The sequence below is a fragment of the Stenella coeruleoalba genome, assembly GCF_951394435.1.
Source record: "Stenella coeruleoalba genome assembly, chromosome: 1".
Classification (NCBI taxonomy): domain Eukaryota; kingdom Metazoa; phylum Chordata; class Mammalia; order Artiodactyla; family Delphinidae; genus Stenella; species Stenella coeruleoalba.
In genome coordinates, this window is record NC_137169.1 from 26,636,198 (window position 1) to 26,660,744 (window position 24,547).

The 24,547-nt window shown below is 49.8% G+C and overlaps 1 protein-coding gene across 1 annotated transcript in view; it reads right to left on the reverse strand.

Annotated features, from left to right (window-relative positions):
• The window catches only part of CSMD2 (CUB and Sushi multiple domains 2), a 668,360-nt gene that overhangs the window by 333,274 nt on the left and 310,539 nt on the right, over positions 1 to 24,547 (reverse strand). The window contains exon 6 of the mRNA XM_079924609.1: positions 13,744 to 13,856. Within this exon, the coding sequence (XP_079780735.1) occupies positions 13,744 to 13,856 (113 nt within the window). The remainder of the gene's footprint in view (positions 1 to 13,743; positions 13,857 to 24,547) is intronic.

Below are 24,547 nucleotides of genomic sequence, written 5' to 3' on the forward strand. Positions count from 1 at the left end.
GTGGCTCAGCCCCACTCTTACTGGAACCAGCAGCGGTAACAACTGTGACCAGCACTTCCTACGTGCCAAGCCCCGGGCTGAGGGCCTTACACGTTCTTTACTTAAATCAGCATCACTGACCCCTTTCTTTCTCTCACACCCACACACGATCTATCAGTAAACCCTCCCAAGTTTATCCCCAATGCAGTTTCTACATCTGTATCTCTGGTCCAAATCTCCAAGACTTCTCCCTTTGTTGCCATGGCCTTCCATCTTCCACACTTGCCCCCATCTAATCTGTTCTCAACAAGAGATCCAGAAGGATCTTGTTAAAACACAAGTCAGACCAAATTTCATCTCTCCTCAAAACTCTTCAGGGGCAACCCAACTCTCCTATAGTAAAAGCCAAAGTCTTTAAAAGGGCCTGCCCAGACCAACTGGCCCTCTCTGTGATCTCTCTGACTCCATCTTCACCTCAGTCACTCTTCTCCAGCCACATGGGCCCCCCTCATATTCCAACAATACACCAGGCAGGCCCACTTCAGCCTGCCAGTTCCCTAGAAGGCTCTTTCCCAGATATCTTCATTACTTGCTCCCTTTTCTCCTTGAAGCCTTTGTGAGAACACCACTTCCTACGGCAGGCCTTCTCTGACCACTCCACTTAAAACTATACCTCCAACCCCAGCTCTCCCTAACCCCTACCCACTTTATCCCTAACTCTCTCGTATGCATATAATTTTCTTAGTGATTTTTGTCATCCTACGTTGCAACGTAAGCTCCACGAAGACAGAAATTTTTGTCTGTTTTGTTCATTGCTCTGTCCTCAATGCCTAGAATAGTGCCTGGTTCATAGCGAGTCCTCAATACTCATTTCATTTGGTCCTTATATATGTTCAACAACCTTGACCGGTAGTTATTATACCTACTTGATCGATAAGAAAATTGGGGTTTACGATGGTTTAAGTGACTTATTGTAGGTCACACAGCCAGGAGGCAGCTGTGCTCTTGGTGGGACCTCAGCACCTTCTCTTGTGACCTGTCCCCAAAGTTATCCCAAGGGCATGGTCAACCTTCTTCAGCATCTGTCCCCTCCCCAGCTCAGCCCCTGGAGACTCAGATATTCACTCTGCACTTGAGATAACATGTCAACCCCAGAACTAAAGCCCACAGTGATCAGATGTGCAAAGGGAACCAAGTCCGAGTATTCCCCCACCCCCTGTCCATCCCTGCTCTGCCTATATCAAAAAGCTCCCCAGGGCTTCCCTGGTGGCACAGTGGTTGAGAATCCGCCTGCCGATGCAGGGGACGCGGGTTCGTGTCCCGATCTGGGAAGATCCCACATGCCGTGGAGCGGCTGGGCCCGTGAGCCATGGCCGCTGAGCCTGCGCATCCGGAGCCTGTGCTCTGCAACGGGAGAGGCCACAACAGTGAGAGGCCCGCGTACCGCAAAAAAAAAAAAAAAAAAAAAAAAAAAAGCTCCCCGAAGGTTGGTCCCCCAGCAAGCTGCTGTCGAAGCTGAATGCCTGACAAAATTCAGTTACTTCCACGGAGTCATCACTTCCCTCGTGCATCCAAATCCCTTTTATAAACGTGAGTTACTCTCCATGTGTATCCAGCAGGAAAATTTCCAATGAACACTAACGTGGGCCCATTATCAAACAGAGGGTATTCATAGGGAAACATGCATTATTCAAGCCTAGCTAATAACGGTGAGGTGGGGGAAAAAGCGCCTCTGATTCAACATCCCTAAGAGAACAGGAATGGTCCCAGCACCGTGAGAACAATTCCAGCTCTTCTCCCGGGTGCCCCACCAATGGGCAGGGATCAGGAGACGGGCCTCTAGGACCCAGTGCAGCCCTTCTGAGGGCAGGTCTGGGAAGATGGCTCAGGGCATCCGGAGAAGGAGGTGAGTCAGAGTCTTCCCAAGCCCCTTGTTCAGGTTCTCGTGTCCACTGGGGGAGGGGGTGAGGAAGGAGGTCAGTGCCCCGTGGATGCCATTCCCAGGGGCAAACACTGCTTGGGTTTTCGTTGTAGCTGCTGAAGGGGGACCGGGAGATGCAGGTGGGTATGAGGGGGTGGTTAAGAGGAAGCCCTCTTCCTCTCTTCTCAAGGTTGCACTGAGAAAGAGGCTCCTGCCCCTCCCCCATCTCCAGGCCCCAGAGGCAATCCTTCCAATCCTGTCTACTCGGTCCTCTCCACAAAGGACTGTCTAACCTGACTCATCAGTGCTTAATAGTCACTGGATGACGTCATGCTGCCTCCCAGCAGGAGCTAATTCCGTTCTTCCTCTTTTGCACCCTGCTACTCACCACAGGATGGAGTTTGTTAAGGTGATGAGAAGAACTGGTTAAGAAGGAACCTGAAAAGCTAGAGGGGGCTCCTTAACTTAGATGCAAACTTTGGGACCGTTTACCCCTCTGAGCCAGGTTTGAGAGGCTGTGTCACCCACGCTGTTGGTGGGTCCCCACATTAGCTTGGGAAACGCGGGGGCCACAGCTCTGTGGGCAGGGGTTCCTCACACCAATAACACAACCTCTCAAAAAACATATGTCCAGGCCCAGGTGGCCTATGCCATCCCCAGAACTGATGAATGGGTCAGAAAGCGACCTGGCTAGGGGGGTACCCACCCGGCAATATCCACATCGCCAGGGATCTTAGTGTCCAGAAACCACCTCCACATACCGGCGTCGCAGTAGTTTGGCAATCCCAGGGAAGCGCTCGCACACTGAATTACACACAGCTAATTTGTCTTCGTCTGACCAAGTGTGTGGTGGGTGACCATGGAAGATGGAGCACCATGGGAAATCAGCCTTGAAATAAGCTCGTAGAAGAACTAGCTGGACAGACCAGGGCAGACCTGGTGTGAAGGGTCAGAGGACAAGGGCACTTCTCTCTCTAGGTCTCCACAGCGCACTGCTAACAGAACTAAGCAGAAAGCAAGGGCAAAACAGCAAGGACCTGGAGAATTTCTGAGGTGTATCTGTTCTTGTTTGAACATTCATTCACGGAGCGCCCACTAGCGTAGCACCTATGGTATTACACTGAAGCGCTGGTCTCTAAAAAGGATTCTGTAACTACTGGCGCCGTGGAGAAAAAGTGGAGCCTGGGGCTGGCTCCTCGGTCCCGGCTACACTTGAATGCACACCCCCGGTGCACATATGCACGCCACACATCCATGCACGCGTGCACATCCGTGTCTACAACCAGTGCACCCACAAGAACACATTTACGTCCCTGTGTATGTATGGCTACAAACCTTTACCTACAAATATAATTCACACTTATACATGTGTTTGTACTGTATGTGAACAAAGTCAGGACTCCCAAGAGAAAAGTGCTGGCTTTATCTGGTTGACGGAAATCTAAGAGGTACACTCATCTCCTCTGAATGATAATGACTAACAGAGACTGCCAGGCTGCTCCGTTCATCCTTTATATTCTGGTTAATTACAAGACATTTCCCCACTGTTGTAAAGGTTAGCGGAACACACGGTACACGTTTAGCTGGAAGAACCTGGTGATACAAATGCCTCTCTGGTCTGCAGCACCAGTTATTGGGCCGAGCTAGTGGGAGACAAGGACCTGTTAGTGGAGGAGACAGGAGAGGGAGGCCTAACCTGCCTCCATGGCTCTGGGGACCAAGAAGTGCATGGAACCTATGGCTTCTTCTCATCCCAGTGGATTCAGACTTCCCTCCACAACAGTGAGCCCCTGCTCTCAGCCTGATCACTCGCCTTTCCCCATCACCTGGCTGTCCTGCTGGCTGGACCATCCCTTCATGTCCTCCCACATCCACATCCACACCAAATCCAGTTCATTCAGCCTCAGAAAATTTCTCCAGTGTGTATCCTTCTTTCAGTGTTCTAAGCCGTTCCTGTCCTAAACTCATCCTGTTTTTTGCTTGGTTTTGGTTCACCGATTCACTGTCTCTGGCCCATCTTAAAAAATGTTGCAGACAGTCATCTTTTAAAAATGGCAATCTGATTGCCACTTCGCAAACTTGGGTTTGCATCCTGCACTCTGCCCTTCCCTTGTCATTGAGGACCTGCCTCGCTGCCTTGGTCACCAGCCCTGCAGAAAGGCTTTTATTACTCACTGCCTTTTGCTGGACAAAGCCAGGTTCTGGCGCACTGGATCCTCATCTCACTGAGATTCATGCCAAAGATATAAAATTCGGTGCAGATGCCTAAGACCCAATGCTTCAAGCTGTAGACCTTCTAGCAGATGGGGAAGCTCTTACTACGGAGAAGAACAGTGGGAAGAACAGTGATTACAGAACAGAGCTGAAGATGCCTCAGAGTAACAAAAGATGAGGTATCTGTTGCCAGGTCAACTGACTTAAAGGATAAATATAAAACTATCACACCAGACTAGATCGGGATGCTGCCAACACAAATGAAGAGGCTGGAGTGGCACCACCACTGCGACTGCACTGGCACTCTTGATTGCCATGGAAGGCTTCAAGAAGATTAGCAAAGGTGCTAATCCGGCGGAAACCAGGAATGGTGCGAGGCTGCGTGTTGACGCTATAACTGCTGAACTAAGGAAGCAGCCCAAACCTGTGCTAAACCCCGAAGAGACTGCTCAGTTCGCCACAATGTCTAAAAATGGAGACAGAAATCAGCGACATCATTTCTGATGTAACCACAAAGATGCAAATGGTGTGCTTACAATAGAGGACAGGAAAACACTGTATGATGAATCAGGAACTGAAGGCACAAAAGGTGACTAAGATTACATATCTCTCTGCTTGAATAATACATCAAAAGTGCAGAAACGGGGATTCCAGGATACTGATAGTTTCTGGTATCCACTCTTGAAATTGCCAATGCCCAGTGAAAGTCTTTGGTTATAATTGTTGAAAATGCCCTCGGTACACTCGATTGGAGTAGGATGAAAATTGGCTTTTGGGTTATAAGAGCCCGAGCTCCAGGTTTTGGTGTCACAGAATGAACCCAACAAGGTTGATGCTACTGATGGTGTGGTATTTGGAAAAGTGAGTTGGACCCTCAATCTTTAAGGGGTTTTGCTTCATGACCTAGGAAAAACTGGAGAGGTTATTGTGACCAAAGGTGATGCCACATTCTTGCAAGGAAAAGGTGACAATATTGAAATTGAGAAACATAGTTAAGAAATCACTGAGCAGTTAGAATGTTACTGTTAGTGACCATGAAAAAGAAAAACTAAATGAACATCTGGCAAAACTTCAGATGGAGTAACTCTGCTGAAGATTGCTAGGACAGGTGACGTGGAAGACGATGAAAAAAAAAATAGTCCCAGATGCTCTGAATGTCACAAGAGCTGCTGTTGACAAAAGAGTCACCTGGATGCTTTGCTTCAGTGTGTTCCAGGCTTGGATTCACTGATCCAGCTAAATGAAGAGCAAAAAATTGGTACAGAAATCATTAAAAGAACACTCAAAACTCTGGCAATGACCGTTGCTAAGAATGCAGGTGTTGAAGGATAACGGATAGTTGAGAAATTTTTGCAAACTTCCTCTGAAGCTGGTTATGCACCATGCTGGGCAATTTTTAAAATATGGTGGCAAAAGGAATCGTCAGCCCAACTCAGATGGTAAGTAGTGCTCTGCTGGGAGATGCTGGTGCAGTTTTTCGGTTAACCACAGCATAACTCGCTGTGCCGCTGGAATTGCTAAAGGAGAGGAGGACCCTGGCATGGTAGATGGGGGGCGGTGTAGGGGGTGGCTCATGTTCTAATTCCTAGGAGCTATTTTTTAAAAAATTTATTTTATAGTGGAATATAGTTGATTAACAATGTTGTGTTAGTTTCAGGTATACTGCACACTGATTCCGTTATAACCCTAACCCTAACCCTACTGTATAGCACAGGGAACTCTGCTCAACACTCTGGAATAACCTAAATGGGAAAAGAATTTGAGAAAGAATAGAGACATGCTTTGCTATTAATAATGGGCTGTGCAGCGGTCTTCACGAACAACTTCCCAGAGGTCAGCTGGAGGAGACGACCGGAAGAAGGATGTTTAAGGGAATCACTATGGCCATCAGTTACTGGTTTCAGTTGCCTTTGCAACACTTTCCTCTCTCCATGGAACATCCTTTCTCCTCTCTTCTGCTCAGCTACTCTTGTTGGAAGGCCTCACTCAGAGGTTACTTCTTCTCTGCCTCTCTGTCTACGTCTCAGGGAGTAGCCAGTGCCCTCTCCAGGCTTCATCCAGACCTCTGCTGAAGCCCTCATTACACAGGAACAGCAGGTCTGCTTCTAGCCATTTGCCTCATGAGCTCCTAGGTCTGCATCCCGGGACTGACACAGAGCCAGGCACATAGAAGGTTCCCAATAAGGGTTTGATGACTGAGTGGATGAATGACCCACTGTTACAGAATATGTGCTTTGAATTAATTTCTGGCAAAAGGAAGGGGTTACACTGGAAGCCGGGTGAGGTGAGGGGCATCACATATGTGTTCACGCTCACTTTGCAGTTCAGGCCCACTCTTTTTTTTTTTTAAGATTTTTTTTTTTGATGTGTACCATTTTTTTTAAAGTTTTTATTGAATTTGTTACAATATTGCTTCTGTTTTACGTGTTGGTTTTCTGGCCGTGAGGCATGTGGGATCTTAGCTCCTCGACCAGGGATCGAACCCACACCCCCTGCATTGGAAGGCGAAGTCTTAACCACTGGACCGCCAGGGAAGTCCAGGCTCCCTCTTGATTGAATTCAGGAGCTTGGCTCTGTAGGTAGCTGGCTCTGGGCTCCTGAGACTTGTGCTGAGGCCCCCAGAGGACCAAATGAGGCTGGTAAGGGTCTGGCAGCTCAGAGGGCTGCCAAGAATAGGACAGATGAGTCAGAGCTTGAGCCATGGGACGCCTGAGGCATTTCTGTTCTGGCCCAGGACTGTGGATCAGTCGCAAGTAAGAACGCAACATGTTCATGTGAAAAACAGAAGCATCAGCTTGTTACCGTAAAAAGCCTCAAGCATCTCAGTAAGTGCAAATTGTTCTCAAATGGAAAAGTTTATTTGGCAGACAACTGAGACTCAGCACAGGACTTCTAGAAAGCAGAATATCTTCCAGTCTCCTGGTCACCAGGGTTGACTTGACAAGAGAGGCAGTGAGAAGGGACAGCGGGGCCAGGCTGGGATCTGGCTGAAGGGAGGGACGGACACTAGAGGATGATCATGAGGTCAGAGTGGCAGCAAAGGGAACACGTGTGAGAAGGAGCCAGAGCAGGCAGCTCTCTCTCACTGCACAAGGGTTTCCCATATAACAAACAGAGGGTCAAGGTGACTGATGGGGTAGGAAGCTTCAAGTTTCCATTTCTTGAGTGACTGCCACGTGTCCAATATTTTACCAGGAGCTCCTTTAATTTCCAGTAGCCCCGTGGGGTTAATATTATTCCCTCTACAGACAAGGAAAGCAATAGTGAGGGGTGCTATCCTCCCTGCCGGGGAAGCCCCTCACCCTTTGTGATCATTGGCCACTGTGGGCATTGAAAAAAAGGCTCTTCTCACTGTCATTCCTTTAGACTTAAAAAAATAAAAACAGAACAACCAAGAAAGCAATTAACACTCTGAGAAGGACTGGAAATATTCCTCGCCGGGAGACAGAGGGATTGATTATATAACCTCAGTGGCCTTCCCAAACTGGAAGGAACCTTATAGAACCTCAAGTCCTGGGGTTGCCAGGTACAGGAACCTCTTTTAATCTGCTTAGGTAAATGCCTGCTACAAACAGGTCAAAGAGAGAATTCTCTGGTTGAAGCTGGGGTGGAAATCCCACCTGCTCAGCCCCTAGCAAAACAGCTGCTGGGAGAACCCCTTGGCCTCCAAGGAACCCAGTTTAAAAGCCCACTGTCTTGGGCCCATATCACACACATGGGGAGGACTCGTGCCCTAAGAGGGGACTGGCGGCCTCAGCCTCTACTCTGCCTTTATCTCTAGACTAGACCTTTCTTCTCTGAGCTACAGATGGACAGAATAGCCAAGTACTTATTCGATAGCCTCTCAACCCCTGATATCCCAGAATCAGTGTGTCTCAAGCCAAATCCATCCCCCACCTCCCTGTGCCAGAGGCTACCTTGGTGAATAGTACTTTTTTTTTTTTTTTTTTACTCACTTACTCAAGCTAGAAACCTAAGATTCACCCCTGACGCATTCTTCTGCTTTCCCCATCCCCCCTCACTCCCAAATCTGACGGGTCCTGAGTCCAGGGTGGTTTGCCATGGAAAGGTCCCTTCTGGTCTGTCTCTCCCTCTCCCTCTCCCCTGCCTCTGCCTAAACCCTGGATCCTCATCATCGTCTCATTCCCCACTAGTTTCATTCTACAGCAAAGATTTTTCTAGAATGAAAACATGATCACACCTTCCCTCTTGTTAAAACTTCTGATCACCTCTCATCACCACGGAACCAAGCCCAGCTTTCCTGAAGCTTTTTACGACGAGACCCCCACCTCTCTTTATGGCCTCATGACCCGCTACCCCTCACTGCTTTGTTTTTTGTTGTTGTTTGTTTGTTTGTTTTTGCTGTACGTGGGCCTCTCACTGTTGTGGCCTCTCCCGTTGCGGAGCACAGGCTCCGGATGCGTAAGCTCAGCAGCCATGGCTCACGGGCCCAGCCGCTCCGCGGCATGTGGGATCCTCCCAGACCGGGGCACGAACCCGTGTCCCCTGCATCGGCAGGCGGACTCTCAACCACTGCGCCACCAGGGAAGCCCCCTCACTGCTTTGGACTGCAGACTTCGCTCTAGGTCAGCAAATGTTTTCTGTAAAAGGTCTGTGAGTAAATATACTAGCCTGTGGCCCATCGTCTCAGTTGCAAACTATCCAACTCTGGTAGCACTGAAGCAGTTGTAGACAATCTGTCTATGAATGAGTGTAACTGAGTTCCGAGAAATCTTTACTTATGGACACTGAAATTTGAATTTCATGTAATTTTTATGTGCTATGAAATCTTCTTCTTCTTCTGATTTTTTTCCTCCAACTATTTAAACATGTAAAACCCACTTTTAGCTCAAGAACCATATGAAAACAGACAGAGCGCTAGGTCTGGCCTGCAGGCTATAGTTTGCTGACCTGTGCTGCAGACCCACACACAGATTTGTGGTTCCTTAGACTTAGCACTTTCAAGCTCCCTTGCTTCAGCTCTACCTGGAATGCTTCTTTCCATTGTCTGTCTGGCATCTTTCTGAGACTCACACTGAAGTCACTGCCCTTTTTCGGCTCTCCTTAAGTGTGCCCAGCAAAATGAAGTGCTTCTTTATCTCCAGTCCTAGAACCCTTCATCAGGCCTCAACTATAGCTCTTCTCACGTGGCAGAGAAGTTGTAGATTCATGTCTGTTCCTCTCTTGAACGTGCTCTCCTTGAGAGCAGAGACTGGCCTCGTTGTGTTCATCTTTCTGTGCTGTCCCGTGGTAGTGTCACATGGGACACGCTTGTTAAATGAAATACAATTGCCCACCTTCCGACAGCCAGCTCCAGGCAAAGCAAGCCTAGAACTCAGATCCCCTGATACCATGTGGTATTGGTTAAAATTGTGTCTAGCTATGAACAGCCCTAAATTCAGATTGGATTGAGACAGGAATGGAATGTGTTGTGTTGTAGGTTAGTTAGATTTATTTTATTTTATTTATTTTAGTTTTATTTTTTGTTTCTCCGGGACAAAACATCCATCGATATAATCGGGAGCTGGTAATTGTTGGCTCTGAAGTGCCCTGCGTCCCTTGAGACTCTAATGCCATAAAGCTGAGTGCGGGTGAAGCTGAGCCCGTGCTGACGACTCCCCAGGCCCATTCTTTAAACTTCTCCCCCCTGCTCTGTGCCCCCAGAGCCAGACCCCTGTGGACAGCTACGGAACAAGGGGGCCCACTGGTCAAACTGGTCAGTTTCCCAGGGCATAGAGCAGACTGTTCTCTTGTTGCTGGTTTCCTATTGGGTTGGCAGATGGGAGGCACAGCAGATGTGAGGGAGGGAGAAGGGCAAGATCTGGTTACAGATTCCTGGGGCCCCCTCCTCCTGCACTGGTTACTGATTCCCAGGCCCCCTCCTCTTGCACTGGTGACAGATTCCTGGGCCCCCTCCTCCTGCACGGGTTACTGACTCCCAGGCCCCCTCCTCTTGCACTGGTTACTGATTCCCAGGCCCCTTCTTCTGCACTGGTTACTGATTCCCAGGCCCCCTCCTCTTGCACTGGTGACAGATTCCTGGGCCCCCTTCTCCTGAACTGGTTACTGACTCCTGGGCCCCACTCCTGCACTGGTTACTGATTCCCAGGCCCCCTCTTCTGCACTGGTTACTGACTCCCAGGCCCCCTCCTTCTGCACTGGTGATACTTCCAGGCCCCTCTTCCTGCACTGGTTACTGATTCCCAGGCCCCCTCCTCTTGCACTGGTGACAGATTCCCGGGCCCCCTTCTCCTGTACTGGTTACTGATTCCCAGGCCCCCTCCTCTTGCACTGGTTACTGACTCCCAGGCCCCCTCCTTCTGCACTGGTGATATTTCCAGGTCCCTCTTCCTGCACTGGTGACAGATTCCTGGGCCCCCTCCTGCACTGTAGGTTGGCAGTGGTCAGGCTCCTCAGCTGTGCCGGGCGGCCCCCCTTCAACGGCTCCGGCTCTTGTTCCTCTGTCCCCTGGCCCTTTCTCTGCTGTGGTAATGGTCTCTCTGTCGTTCATTCTCTGGGTAATCTCATTAAAAAGAAACCCTCTGGGGTTTCCTTTAATCTCACCTTTACCTCTGTAATTGGACCCTTCACTAAACCTTCTTCAGTTAAAGCCATGCAATAAGTATGCTCCTGTCTCCTACTAGACCCCTGACTGAAAGCTCTCTCTGCTACTCTTTGGGACTGAACTTGCAAGTAGCAAAACTTAGAATGGTCTTTTGTGGTTCCAAAGTTTTCCCTCCTTTAGAGCAATGGTTCTCATTCGGGGGTGATTTTGCACTCAGGGGACATTTGGCAAAGTCTAGAGACTTTTTGGTTGTCGTGTGTGTGTGTGTGTGTGTGTGTGTGTGTGTGTGTGTGTGTGTGTTGCTGGCATCTAGCATCTAGTGGGTAGAGGCCAGGGACGCCACTAAACATCCTGCAGTGCGTGGGGCAGGTTCCCACAACAGAGGATCATCCAGGCCACGATGTCAATTGTGCTGAAGCTGAGAAACCTGCATTATAAAGCTACCAATTGAGTTTCCAAACGATTATTGTAGACCCTTGCACTATATACCCTCAGTCTGGAAAACACGAGAGAAAGTTCACAGGGGAGAATCATGTAGGAACACAATCAGTTTACAGCGCAGTATATTAGGATGCCAGACCCAGATGAACACGGCTGGGGTTCACACTCAGACTCCGACATTCTATCGAGGAGACCTTGAGCCAGATACCTACCCTCTCTGCAACTCTCGCTCCTCATCTGTAAAATGGGGCTAGTAGTAGTACCTGCTTTACACAGTTGCTGTTAGGTCTGAATGAAGTAATAAATGCCAAGTTCTTGAAACCCAGAGAGAAACGCTGGCACACACCAGTGTGCAAATCCTGTTCTGGGCTGTCTTGGGCGGAGTCAGAGAGAGAATAAGAAAGGGCCTGCTTTGGAGAAGTTCATAACTAAAACCGCTTTTCAGATTGTGGGTTGTTCCCTGCTACAGACTTTGAAATTGATTTCGAGGTTGCAACTAACATTAAAAATTGGAAAAGAAATTTTCAGGGTGCCTCACCCTTACGAAGGGTAAATACCACTGGGTGACATTTTCCTTTTAGTTCTGCAGATATATATGTGCTGGGTTGCGATGGAAAATGTATTTTTTTATGGTGAGGTGAGATTAACAAAACAAAGTTTTAAAGATACCAGTCAAATAGGAAAAGCAAGGCACCCAAAGCACCGTGAGAAGGCCCTGTGATTTTGCAGAAAAACTCACATAGGCCTGCGAATGAATTCGAGCTTCACCATGTATAGGCTGTGTGACCTGTGCGTGTTGGGCAAGTTACACAACCTCTCTGAACCTCAGCTTCCTCCACTGAAATACGGAAATTAAAAACATATTCGCCACTGCACTGTGGGGAGGATCGAATGGGGCAACGCGCATACACTGCCTAGTACAGGGCCTGGGGCACGGTAGGTGTGCAATGGATGTGTGCTCCTGACCTAGAGGCTGCCTGGCCTGGGTCCTCATTGGCAGAAAACCCTAATGTATGACCGTGACAAATGGGCCCTCAGAAACGTGAAATATTAGAAACACCTGGCACCTACTTAATCAGATGAAACAATAACATTCACCTCTTCTTTCCTAGTTTGGAAAACACAACAGAAAGATCCAGAGAGGTGCTTCACTCCCACAAAGCCCCAACCTCAGCGGCGGAAGAAATGTATCCAGGAAAGTTCTCGGAGCCAAGCTCGTCAGACCAGGTTGGTTTCCTGTTTATTTTTAAACATATTTCAAGGGACTCCTGCTACCCAAGGCTAAGGAGATGAGGTTATTCATAAAAGATTCAGATTTTACAGGTAATGCTTCTACTCTCAGTGCTGCTTTTATCCCAGTGTCCAGCCTGAAAGCCTGGCCCTGGGGGGCCCCGCTCTGCCGGTGCCACCTCCCGGGTGGGCAGTGTGCTCAGAGCCTCCGAGGTGAGGCTTGGAGGGATGAGCTGCCAGGATCTCCTCCACTGGAGTCACTGCTCCCTCCTGACCCTCGGCGGTGAGGTGGTGATCACAGCTCACTCTTCCATCAGGCCTCTGTCCTACGCACACCAATATACCACACTCTCTCACTCACAACACAGCCCACTCTATTCCCCAGGGTCTTATATAGGGCCTTCTGCTTAATGGGTGTGCAATACAGGTTCACACTGAATCAACTAGAACCAACCTCCGTTTGTAATTGGTGATGGTAATGGCTTCATGAGCAACTCTGAAGCCAACCCTTGGTGTTTATCTCTGTGGATAAATTTTGTGTACTTTGAACAAACTCAAGGTTGAAAAGGAATGCTGTCATCTACTCCCACCCAACCACTGGATTTGGGGATCTCCTCTAGGCGTGGAGAGCTCCCTGCCTCGGGGTCAACCCACTCATTTTTATGGGCGGCTCTCGGGGTTAGGAAATTCTTCACGATTGGAGCAGAAATCTGCTTACCTGCAGTTTCCACCTGCCATTCTCGGTCTGATCTCTTGCCACCAGACAGCTCTTCACAGATCTGAGCACCTAAGCTAGAGAGCTCCCTAGAGCTGTTTTGCCTATCGTTTGTCAAACGTCTGTGTTCTACGTGAAATGAACAAGAGCTGAAATGCGGGCAGCTCTCCCACTTTATACCAGGGTAGGCTAAACTCTGCCGGTTAAGTGGGTGGGCTCTGGATTCAAAAGGCAGGAGTTCAGATGGTCTTGGGAAACTGCCTTCATTTCTCTGGGCCTCAGCTCTCCCGTCCATCAAATGGGGATGGTGATGGTATTTACTTCACAGGGTAATGATGAAGATTAAGTGAGATGACGCTGACCAAGTGCCTAGCAGAGTGCCCGGCTCTCAGGAGGCCCTTGGCATAAACTAGTATGATTTGCCTGGCCTGAAGACGGGCAGCTCAGGGTACACCATTCTGCACAATTTGAGAAGCGTCCTCCCTTGGACAACAGACCGCAATGGCAGATGTAGACACGCAGATATGCAGACCTCTGAGTCTGCAGATGAGAGCAGGACAGCAGAGGCAAGTGTACCCTGAAGACACACCGGACCCAGTCCGGGGACAAGACGGCCCCAGGCATCATCTCTGCCGCCCCCCGCCCCCCGAGGAAGCAGGGCAGCCCGGCCCCACCTACCTTGGTACTGGGCACTGAAGCCGCGCTGCCGGTGGTTGCCGTCCGACGTGAAGTGCAGCCGTAGCCAGTTTTTGCTGCTGATGACGGGGGCCGGGAGGCTGGCTCCGGTGAACCTGTGGGGACAGGAAGACGGGGTCAGGGACCACAGCTGCCTGAGACCGGGCACCCGGGAGTCTCCCCACTGCCCATGTGTGCTGGGGCCTCCTCCCAGACCTGGCAGAAGGGAAGGCCGTGCTGGCCCGGCCGCCCACCAGTAGCCTGCAGCCTGGGCTGCTGGAGCTGGTTCCCCCAGGGGCTCTTCCCACTGCTGAGTTGCTGAGAGGAGGGGGCGATCCTTCAGGCCTGGAACAGAGGCCTATTTCTCCACCTTCAGCAGAGGTCTAGCTGCCCAGGAGAGAGGTCCAGCCCTCCCAGCAGAGGCCCGTCACCCCAGCAGATGTCCACATACCCACCCCCAGCAGAGATCCAGATTCCCCGGAAAGGTCCAGCCCAAGCAGAGGACCAGCCCAGCTCTCCGGCAGAGGTTCAGCCCCCGACTCCCGGGCAGAGGTTCAGTTACCCCGAGCCAGCCCCACAGGGACGCGAAGGAGTCAGGAGAAAGGGCTCAGGCAGCCACTACAGGCAGCACAGCCCTTCCCAGGTGTGAGAGCCTGTTTTGGGGTCACTAACTAGGCGCTGGGTCTTCTCTGGCTCCTGCCCCTGTCTCTGCTCCTCCACAGGAGGCCAGCCCCCACTGCTGGGCCACCTCTCTGCCCTTAGATTAGCCTTGTCTGCTTTCAGCCAGTCTGGCTCAGTGGCTGGGAAACCCGGATATCCCCGACCGTTGCCAGGCACTGCCCCAGCCTCTCGACCCGCTGTGTCCTGAGCCAGCTTTCAGGTCAATCAGATCTTTCCTCCTAGAGTTGCTCAGAGTTCAAGAACCTTCCATGGCTCCCCGGTGCCCACGCAAGACTGGCTTTCCAAACTTTCCGCACTGTCCCCTGCTTGAACGGGCCTCCGCTCAGTGCTGGCCCCTCCGCCACACCCAGGCGAAGCCCCGGATGCCCCTCGTCACTCTGCTCACTGTCCTGCACCCCAGGAGCCCTTCGCCCTTCTCTCCTCAACCCCACAGCCTCCAGCGGGCCGATGCCCAGTGTCTCTCCGCTCCTCCTACCTGCGTCTGAATCAGGGACCAAACCTCCTGATGTATCCCCTTTGGCACCATCACTCCCACGCCGCCTGGACACCCTGCTTACATCGAAGCATTCCAAGCTTTCTCCTTTTCTATGCCTTTGCCTTTTCCGCCTGGAATGTACCCGCGCGTAACCCTCTCTCCTGCACCAGCCGTATCACTCGAGACACTTCGGGACGCCCTCAGATACCATGCCCCCAGGAAGGCCTTTCCTATTCTCCTCGGCTCTGAGGCCACACGGACTTGGGTTCAGATCCAGGCTTCACCCCTTCCTACCAGTGTGACCTGGGACCAGTTAGTTGATCTTTCTGAAAATGGAGGAAAAACACTGGCCCGGAGAGTCTGTGGGAATACGTGAGAGGCCTTACGGGCAAAGAACCTAGCCCAGTATCGGACACATATTAGCTCAATAAACATAATTTTCCTTTCCCCTCCTCTGTGATGCCACAGCACGTTATTAAAATTATAATTCATTTATCTAGGTGTGCGTGTCCCTAGGATAATGCCGTAAAGAGGGCAGCGCAGACTGCTGGGTGGGTGGGGGAGGGGAGAAGCTGGGACTCTAGAGGGATCGGCTGTGTTATCTTATGAAAATTACTTAAATTCTCTGTAACTTCATCTGTAAAATGAAGATAATAATCCCTCTCTCAAAGGGCTGCCGGGATTGAATGAGATAATACACAGAAAAGATTTTAGCGCGGTCTCTGGAAAATAGAAAGCCCTTGGTAACTGGCAGCTGGTCTGTTCTTCTCCATCATCTTTATTCTTCATCTCTGTGCTAAGCACCTAACACAATGCTCGATGCAAAGCAGGTGTGTCAGGATTCCAGCAGAAAACAGATGGCTCGGCCATATGAGAATAATTCCAGTTGAATGAATGGCCTCGTCACCACCAGGGATGGGGTGATATCCTGAGGCTATTAACAGGGGTCTGGTTTCCACTCACAGGCCTGGAGAGGACATGGTTATCCCCGAAGGAGAGGGTAGCATAGAAAGGGCCACCCTGCAGGACCCAGATCTTCAGTCAGTGGAGACGACAGCCAGTTTGTGAAAATCCCACAAGGAGGGAGAAAGACACACTCTCCTCCCTCCCCTCCCCTCCTCCAATCTACTGCTGATGCTTCTGTTGATGGAGCCCAATTGGAAGCCAGAGGGCAAGGGAGCATATGGATGTAGTCTCACAAGTAAGTCTTCCTAAGCATGGAACAGGGTAGACAAGGGAGGGGCGATGATCTGGAGGGGTGAAAGGAAGAGATCCAGCACGGTGGGTCTCCATAAATGCGTATTAGACAAAGGAACTAACCAAGGAGCTTCTCACCCTGCAAAACTGAGTTTTTACTATAATGCAAATGCTGACATACACCAACCTCCAGGAATATCACCCACATTGCTATGGTAAGAGCTATTACAGAAACCAATTACTGTATTTCACCAGACCCCATTTAAGATACTTTATTACAGGCAGAGTCATTTAAGTTTTCTAAGGAGCCACAAACAGTATTGTGGGTTTTTGCTTCCCCAGGCCAAATTCAATTCTATCTCCATGACAAAGCCTGGAGGCTATTTACATAAGGGAAGTAGAACTAGGGAGAAGTTACCTGAATAATTCAGAACCAAAGGCTGTTCACTGCAAAATGGAATGAGGGGAGGATGCTGGCGTCCCAAGAGCAGGAGGAGAGTAATGATCAAGGCTGTAACCGCAAGTCAGAAAGTCGGTATCCTCCAGCCCTGGGATCCGCATTAACCCCCAACGCTACAGGCTGGAGGAGCCCGAAGGGACATCCCCTGCCTCCCATTTCTCCCACACCTTCACCTGCTCCCAGGAATCCTGACGACGATTGTTCATTCCCAAGGCTTAAACTCAGGGCCCTGTGCATCTTTACTCCGCACTACCCCTGCCTCCTTGGACATAAATGCACATTGGAGAGTTTTCTTGGCATCTGTCAGCGAATGGGAGGCTTAAATGTTGGAATCATCACATTCCAACTATCGCATGCCACTGCGATAGTATCATGCCTCACGCGAAACTCTCCAATAAAAAGAACAAACGACCGATGCATACAACGACATGAATGATTCTCAGAAGCATTATGCTGAGTGATAGAAGAGTATATACTGTGTGCATCCCTTTATATGAAACTCTGGAAAAGACCCATCTACAGTGAGAGAGAGCACAGGGGCTGCCAACGCTGGGGGTGAGAGGTACAGGTGGGGATTGCCCGGGAAGGAGTACGAGGGAGCCTTCTGGGCTGATGAAAATGTTCTGTATCTTAAATGAGATGGTGATGATATGGCCTATACACATTTGTCAAAGCCCCCAGAACTGTACATTTAAAACGGGTAATTTTAGGGACTTCCCTGGTGGTGCAATGGTTAAGAATCCGCCTGCCAATGCAGGGGACACGGGTTTGAGCCCTGATCTGGGAAGATCCCACATGCCGTGGAACAACTAAGCCCGCGCACCACAACTACTGAGCCTGCGCTCTGGAGCCCGCGTGCCACAACTACTGAAGCCCACACGCCACAACTACTGAAGCCCGCACGCCTAGAGCCTGAGCTCTGCAACAACAGAAGCCACCGCAATGATAAGCCCGCGTGCCACAATGAAGAGTAGCCCCCGCTCGCCTGTGCGCAGCAGACAAGACCCAACGCAGAAAAAGAAATAAATAAAAAAAATAAATAAAATGGGTAATTTTATTTTATGTAAATTATACCTTAATAGAGTTAATTAAAAACAAATCTTCAGTGGCTCTAATCCTTAGAGTCAAAGACCATACCAGGGTCTACAAGCCTTAAAAAAGCCAGTGTGTCTTCATCTCTCATGTCTCCTCCTCTACTTATGCTTTACGCTCCAGCCACATGGGTCTCCATACTGTTCAAAACTGGCCAGGGCCGGGCTTCCCTGGTGGCGCAGTGGTTGAGAGTCCGCCTGCCGATGCAGGGGACACGGGTTCGTGCCCCGGTCCGGGAAGATCCCACATGCCGCGGAGCGGCTGGGCCCCTGAGCCATGGCCGCTGAGCCTGCGCGTCCAGAGTCTGTGCTCCGCAACGGGAGAGGCCACAGCAGTGAGAGGCCTGTATACCTCAAAAAAATCCCCAAAAACCTGGCCAGGACCGCTCCTGCCTCGGGGCCTTTGCACTTGACAGTTTCTTTGCCTGCTGGCTGGGTCTTCTCCCAGACTGCTACCTGGTTCACCCTCTCACTTCCTCAAAGGCTTTGGTCAAATGCCACCTTCCCAGTGAAGCCTTCCTGGTCTGACTTTTGCCTGCTTTCCCTCTCTGAGCACGTCACACAGACTTGCAGACAGACAGACACACACATACCCCATTCTCTAGTCAAAGAGAAGACCTATGTGAACTGGAACACACACTGCTTTTTAGTGCTTCTCTGCCTTTGCATGCTCATAATGCCTTTTCCCCTTGCACCACCTGGCTGCACAGAGAGGTTAAGAAACTTGCACAAGGTCACACAGCTATTAAGTGGCAGAAGTGGGATTCAAACCCAAACCATCCCACTCATGCTAGATAGAGCCTCTGTACTCGGGGAAGGCAGTGGAACAGTTTCGGCTGAATTCCATCCTGTTCCTTTACTTTCCCTCCCTCCGCCTCCTCCCAGGATCCTCTTTAATTTTGCTCCCTGTTAGAATCATAATTAAAGAAGAGAAACACAAAGAAAGATTCTCCCCTTCAAATATTTCTGTCCATATTAACTTCACTATGGGGGGTCTGGGGAATTCCAAGTTCACCCAGGAAATTGCTACCGCAGTACAACATAAAATGTATTTAAGCAATTATGCTCGATTCTTTTTTCTTTTTGGTAAATTGACTTCCGTTAAATGGGGCTTCCTTAATGGAATCTGGCTTGGGGAGAATTAAAAAAAAAATCACTCTCTTTAATGCATGTAGTTGATTATGGAAAAAGTGGCTTTGAGTTCCTCTGCAGAAAGCTCTAAGCTCTGCTTTCAGTAATAGGAGAGCTCAGAGTGGACTGTGTGGATAGCATTTCTTCTTAAGAAGCTTCTCGTACAGTCAGGATGTTGGGGTGCTGAGAGACACGCCCCACAAGACGACAATAGTGATCTGCAAGGAATTGCTTCCTAATCTTAAACTGAGAGGAAGTAATATGAGGAGATCTTGGTTTAAATCTCAGCATCCCTGAAAACATACATCCTCAGGGGAACTTTCATCCATTCATTTACTCACCAAGCACATACTCTGTACAAGGTACTCTGCCTGCCGGTGGCTACCACGCCCACTGTGGTTCCCTAGATACAACAGTTTCTGCAAAGCCTGTCATCTACAGGGTTCGGCTTCACCGTCTCCTTCTCTGTGCAGCTTCTCGGTCGATAGCCTCTGGTTTCTGTGCTCCCAGAACACCTTCTGTGGGCTTTATCTCTTAACCAAGTTATGTGCACAGCCTGGATCTGATTCAGGCTTGAAGAATCTTCCAGGGCCAAGCATAAACCACCACTCCACCCCCGACCCACCCCGCCGGGGAGAAGGTGACATACAGGAGGTGCTGGCCACCCCACTCCCAAGCCCTCTGCCCTTCCCACCTGCTGTCTGCTCTCCCCGCTGGGGAATGGAGAGAACACCATGATGCAACCAGGGGAAGCCTTCTGGAAATGTCTTGGTGGTGGCAGCAAAGGACACCGAGGCCCTTGCTGGAGGCTGACTCCTGTTCCCCCTCCCAAGCTTCCTCTCACCCCTGAAGTGAGCCTTTATTGACTCAGCCCTGACACCCAGTCTCATCACAAATGATTTCCATATCAGTTTTTCTTTAGCCAAACGCCTAGGACTCTTGTTCTATTGAGGAAAACCCTTTTCCCAAGACAAACCTGTGATGTTACATATTTTCCAGGAACTGGGTAAACGTCTGGGGTGAGTGCAAGTCCCTTTTGGCTGTGGGCTGCTGGAGCGCCCCAGCCTCTAGACTTATCTTCGGAAAGAGGCCCTTTGGCTTCCCGAGGTTCTGGTTCCCAGCAGTGCCTGCCCACCCCAGGTACTGAGGCAGTTCTGAGAGGTCTGAGCTACCCTACAAAGATTCAACTCGTGGCTACCTAACTGTATGTGCTGGGGGTTGTTTTCTATGCTCTGAACAAACCAAAGCTTCCCCTCTTCTTCTTCTGGAACCCCTATAATTCGAATGTTGGTGCGTTTAATGTTGTCCCAGAGGTCTCTGAGACTGTCCTCAGTTCTTTTCATTCTTTTCTCTTTATTCTGCTCTGCATTAGTTTATTTCCACTATTTTATCTTCTAGGTCACTTATCCATTCTTCTGCCTCAGTTATTCTGCTATTGATCCCACCTAGAGTATTTTTCATTTCATTTATTGTGTTGTTCATCGTTGCTTGTTTCCTCTTTAGTTCTTCTAGGTCCTTGTTAAATGTTTCTTGCATTTTGTCTATTCTATTTCCAAGATTTTGGATCATGTTTACTATCATTATTCTGAATTCTTTTTCAGGTAGACTGGCTATTTCCTCTTCATTTGTTAGGTCTGGTGGATTTTTATCTTGCTCCTTCATCTGCTATGTGTTTTTCTGTCTTCTCATTTTGCTTATCTTACTGTGTTTGGGGTCTCCTTTTTGCAGGCTGCAGGTTCGTAGTTCCCGTTGTTTTTGGTGTCTGTCCCCAGTGGCTAAGTTGGTTCAGTGGGTTGTGTAGGATTCCTGGTGGAAGGGACTAGTGCCTGTGTTCTGGTGGATGAGGCTGGATCTTGTCTTTCTGGTGGGCAGGTCCACGTCTGGTGGTGTGTTTTGGGGTGTCTGTGGCCTTATTATGATTTTAGGCAGCCTCTCTGCTAATGGGTGGGGTTGGGTTCCTGTCTTGCTAGTTGTTTGGCAAAGGGTGTCCAGCACTGTAGCTTGCTGGTCGTTGAGTGAAGCTGGGTGCTGGTGTTGAGATGGAGATCTCTGGGAGATTTTCGCCATTTGATATTTTGTGGATCTGGGAGGTCTCTTGTGGACCAGTGTCCTGAAGTTGGCTCTCCCACCTCAGAGGCACAGCACTGACTCCTGGCTGCAGCACCAAGAGCCTTTCATCCACATGGCTCAGAATAAAAGGGAGAAAAAGAAGAAAGAAAAGAAAAGAAAAGAAAAGAACAGAAAGAAAGGAAGGAAGGAAGGAAGGAAGGAAGGAAGGAAGGAAGGAAGGAAGGAAGGAAGAAAGGAAGAGGATAAAAGAAAATAAAATAAAGTAAGGTAAAATGGCACATATATACAATGGAATATTACTCAGCCATAAAAGGAAATGAAATTGAGCTATTTGTAATGAGGTGGATAGACCTAGAGTCTGTCATACAGAGTGAAGTAAGTCTGAGAGAGAGAGACAAATACCGTATGCTAACACATATATATGGAATTTAAGAAAAAAAAAGTCATGAAGAACCTAGGAGTAAGACAGGAATAAAGACACAGACCTACTAGAGAATGGGCTTGAGGATATGGGGAGGGGGAAGGGTGAGCTGTGACAAAGCGAGAGAGAGGCATGGACATATATACACTACCAGACGTAAGGTAGATAGCTAGTGGGAAGCAGCCGCATAGCACAGGGAGATCAGCTCGGTGCTTTGTGACTGCCTGGAGGGGTGGGATAGGGAGGGTGGGAGGGAGGGAGACGCAAGCGGGAAGAGATATGGGAACATATGTATATGTATAACTGATTCACTTTGTTATAAAGCAGAAACTAACACATCATTGTAAAGCAATTATACTCCAATAAAAATGTAAAAAAAAAAGCTTCCCCTCCCCCGTCATTCCTGCTCGTCAGCGTTCTCTCTCCCCATGATGTGCGCCCTCCTCCCAGCCACCACACCAAGGCATCATCCTTAACTCCTTCCATTCCTTCGCTCCCGTGGCCAACTGTGGCCACATGGTCTTTACCGCACGACCGCATCGTTCCTCACCTGCACCACAGAGACAGCCTTCTGATCTGCCCTCGGCCTCCATCCATCTTCCATACTCTGTGCGGGCATTTGCTCAAGTCATTGCCTTGCTGGAAACCCAGCAGCAAAGGACCACTGGCTCCAGGATAAAGTCTAAGCTTTTTCATGTCTTCCCTGTTCAGTGACACCCACTTTGAGCTCCAGGCCCTTTCATGGCTCCACGCCTTTGCATATGCTATTCCCTCTGCCTGGAAATGCCTTTTCCTGCCGCCCGACCTGGCTACCTGGGAAAATATCACTGATTCCACGAACCTAACAAAATGCCTCCTTTCCTCCAGCTGTCCCTCTCCCTGCCCCTGTGGGAGGAGCAGTGCCCTCCACGTGTCCACTCTGCACCTTGGACATGCCCCACTACTGTATTGAGCACAGTAAACTGTAATCATCTTTTGACCTGACGACCACCTCCCTGACTCGAAGGCGAGCTCCATACACACGGGGACAGAATTTTCTTTGTCTCTGTGTGTCCAGCAACACAGCACAGTGCCTGGCACACAGAACCAATCAGTTCCATAGAGCCGGGCTTGGCAAACCACAGTGTGCTGTCTCTTTTGTCAGTAAAGTTTCACTGGGTCACCACCGTGCTCATTCATTTACATATTGTCTGCTTTCAGGTTACAAAGGCGGAGCTGAGTAGTTGTGACAGTAACTATAACCTGCAAAGCTGAAAATCTTTACCTTCCCCTTTACAGACGCCAAACGTAGAAGCCTTTCCCATGATGCAGTCAGTTGGTAAAAAATAATTTCTAAGTGGGGAATGATAAAAGAATACACTCATAGCTTAAATACTTCATTATAATGTAAAAACACTTGGAGGGACATGTTTTTGTTTTTGGCCAGTCCATGTAACTCAGGAGCCAGGTCTTTCCTTTGACCGCAGGTTTCTTCTCTGCATTGTCTATCTTGCATAAATTCCACCGATAATGCATCGCTCACCATTTCCAATTCTGCCACAGCTCCTCCAGTCAACAGATGATTATGGAGCACCTGCGATGTGCCAAGCATTGTGCTAGGCACTGGGGATGCAGCAGTGGGCAAGACAGACCTGGCCCCCGCCCAGAGGGAAACAGCTCAGTGGCATGCCATTCTCTCACTCACTCACACCTAATATTTAGGAAGCAATTCTTTTCAGAGCATCTCCTTCATGGAACCATGTCAAAGCATTCAATTTAGTTTCCAGACATGCAACTATACTTCCTTTCACACTCATATTTCATCAGTTTATGTGATGTTTAATAAGTCACATAATTATAATACCAAGTATGACTGGTATTGAGAGAGTTGGCAGTGAACCCATCTGATTCTCAGAAAGTGCAAGGCTCAGCTGGTGGGAGGACGGAGTGCACAGGCATTGGGGGTGGGGGAAGGAGACAGCCCGCAGGCAGCCAGCGCTGAGTGCCACAGGGCCTCGGGCAGGAGGATCCATCAAGCCTGGGAGCGCCAGCTACTCCAGGGAGCTGCGTGGGGGGAGACGGTTAAAGCACTTTTATGACACATGCTTTGTGAATGAATGAATGAATGAATGAGCGAACATGCAAATGACAGTGTCTTGCTTTCAACAGTGGGGCATCTTTTCTAATGCTATCCCCTTTGAGATCGGAAGAGTGGGAAACAGCCAGTCTTAACATCATACTTGAGAATTTCAGAGGCTTTCCAGGTCTGCTGCCTGGCTCTGCACGAATCCCAGCTCCAGCATTATGGACACATGGTCAGTCAAGGTGTGTTCTGAATGTTTCTGAAGATCAAGAACTCACCTCCCAGCCAAACTCTCCCTGTCCACTTTGACCCACCCCACCCTTCTTCTAGCGACTTCCTTTTCATCCATCCTGTGTCGTCTCACAGCCACTGGATCCCGGAAGCCAGGTGGGCTTCTCCCTGGTACCTCCTTTTCTCTTGCAAAGAGTCCTTACACTTGGTCCATCCCAGTGCTTGTCTCATCACGCATCGCGCAGGGATGTGCTTCCCCACCAAACCGCGAGCTCCCTGAAGACCGGAGCTGTTCCTTTCTTGTTTGGTTCTTCCCTCAGTACCTTGTGAGTGTCTGACACATGGGAAAGGCTCGAGAAATACTGCTCACGGGAAGAAGGAACACTGAAATAAATGAACGGATGAATGAGGTCCTGCGGGAGGAAGCAGAGGGCATACGTGGGGAGAGCAGAGGAAAAGGCAGGTGAGCAGGGAAGCCTGGGGGACAGCGGGGAGGGGCTCGGAGGCCACACGGGGCTCCATCCCGGCCTCCCGTGAAGACGCGCGGCCCCAGCCCCTTGGGCCCTCAGCCCTCACTCTGTTCCCCATGTTCTGGGCGGCTGCTGGCACCTTCTGGGGAAACTCTTCTCATGGTGACGTGGCCTCAGTGCAGCGACGGTGGAGTCTGATAATCAACGTGGGCAAATGTTCCCTCTGTCCCAGAAGCAACTCAATAAACTCGACAAATTATCATCGTTCTTCCCTGCTCGGCTAACTGAGAGCTCCAGGGAACCCACACAAACTACATCAGGTACACGCTTGTCCTCCAGACGCACTGCTCCCTGGAGGGTGTGTGTCTGAGCCCGGGAGGGCTGGGGGACGGAGCTCCTGGCTGTGTTTGCTGTCGGGATGAGAGTGTTACCACGATGTCCTGGGGCTGTGAGCTGGGGGAAACACAGTGGGAAGGTCTGGGGAGTGGCTTGGGGCGCGTTGGTTCCTTCCACTCCCA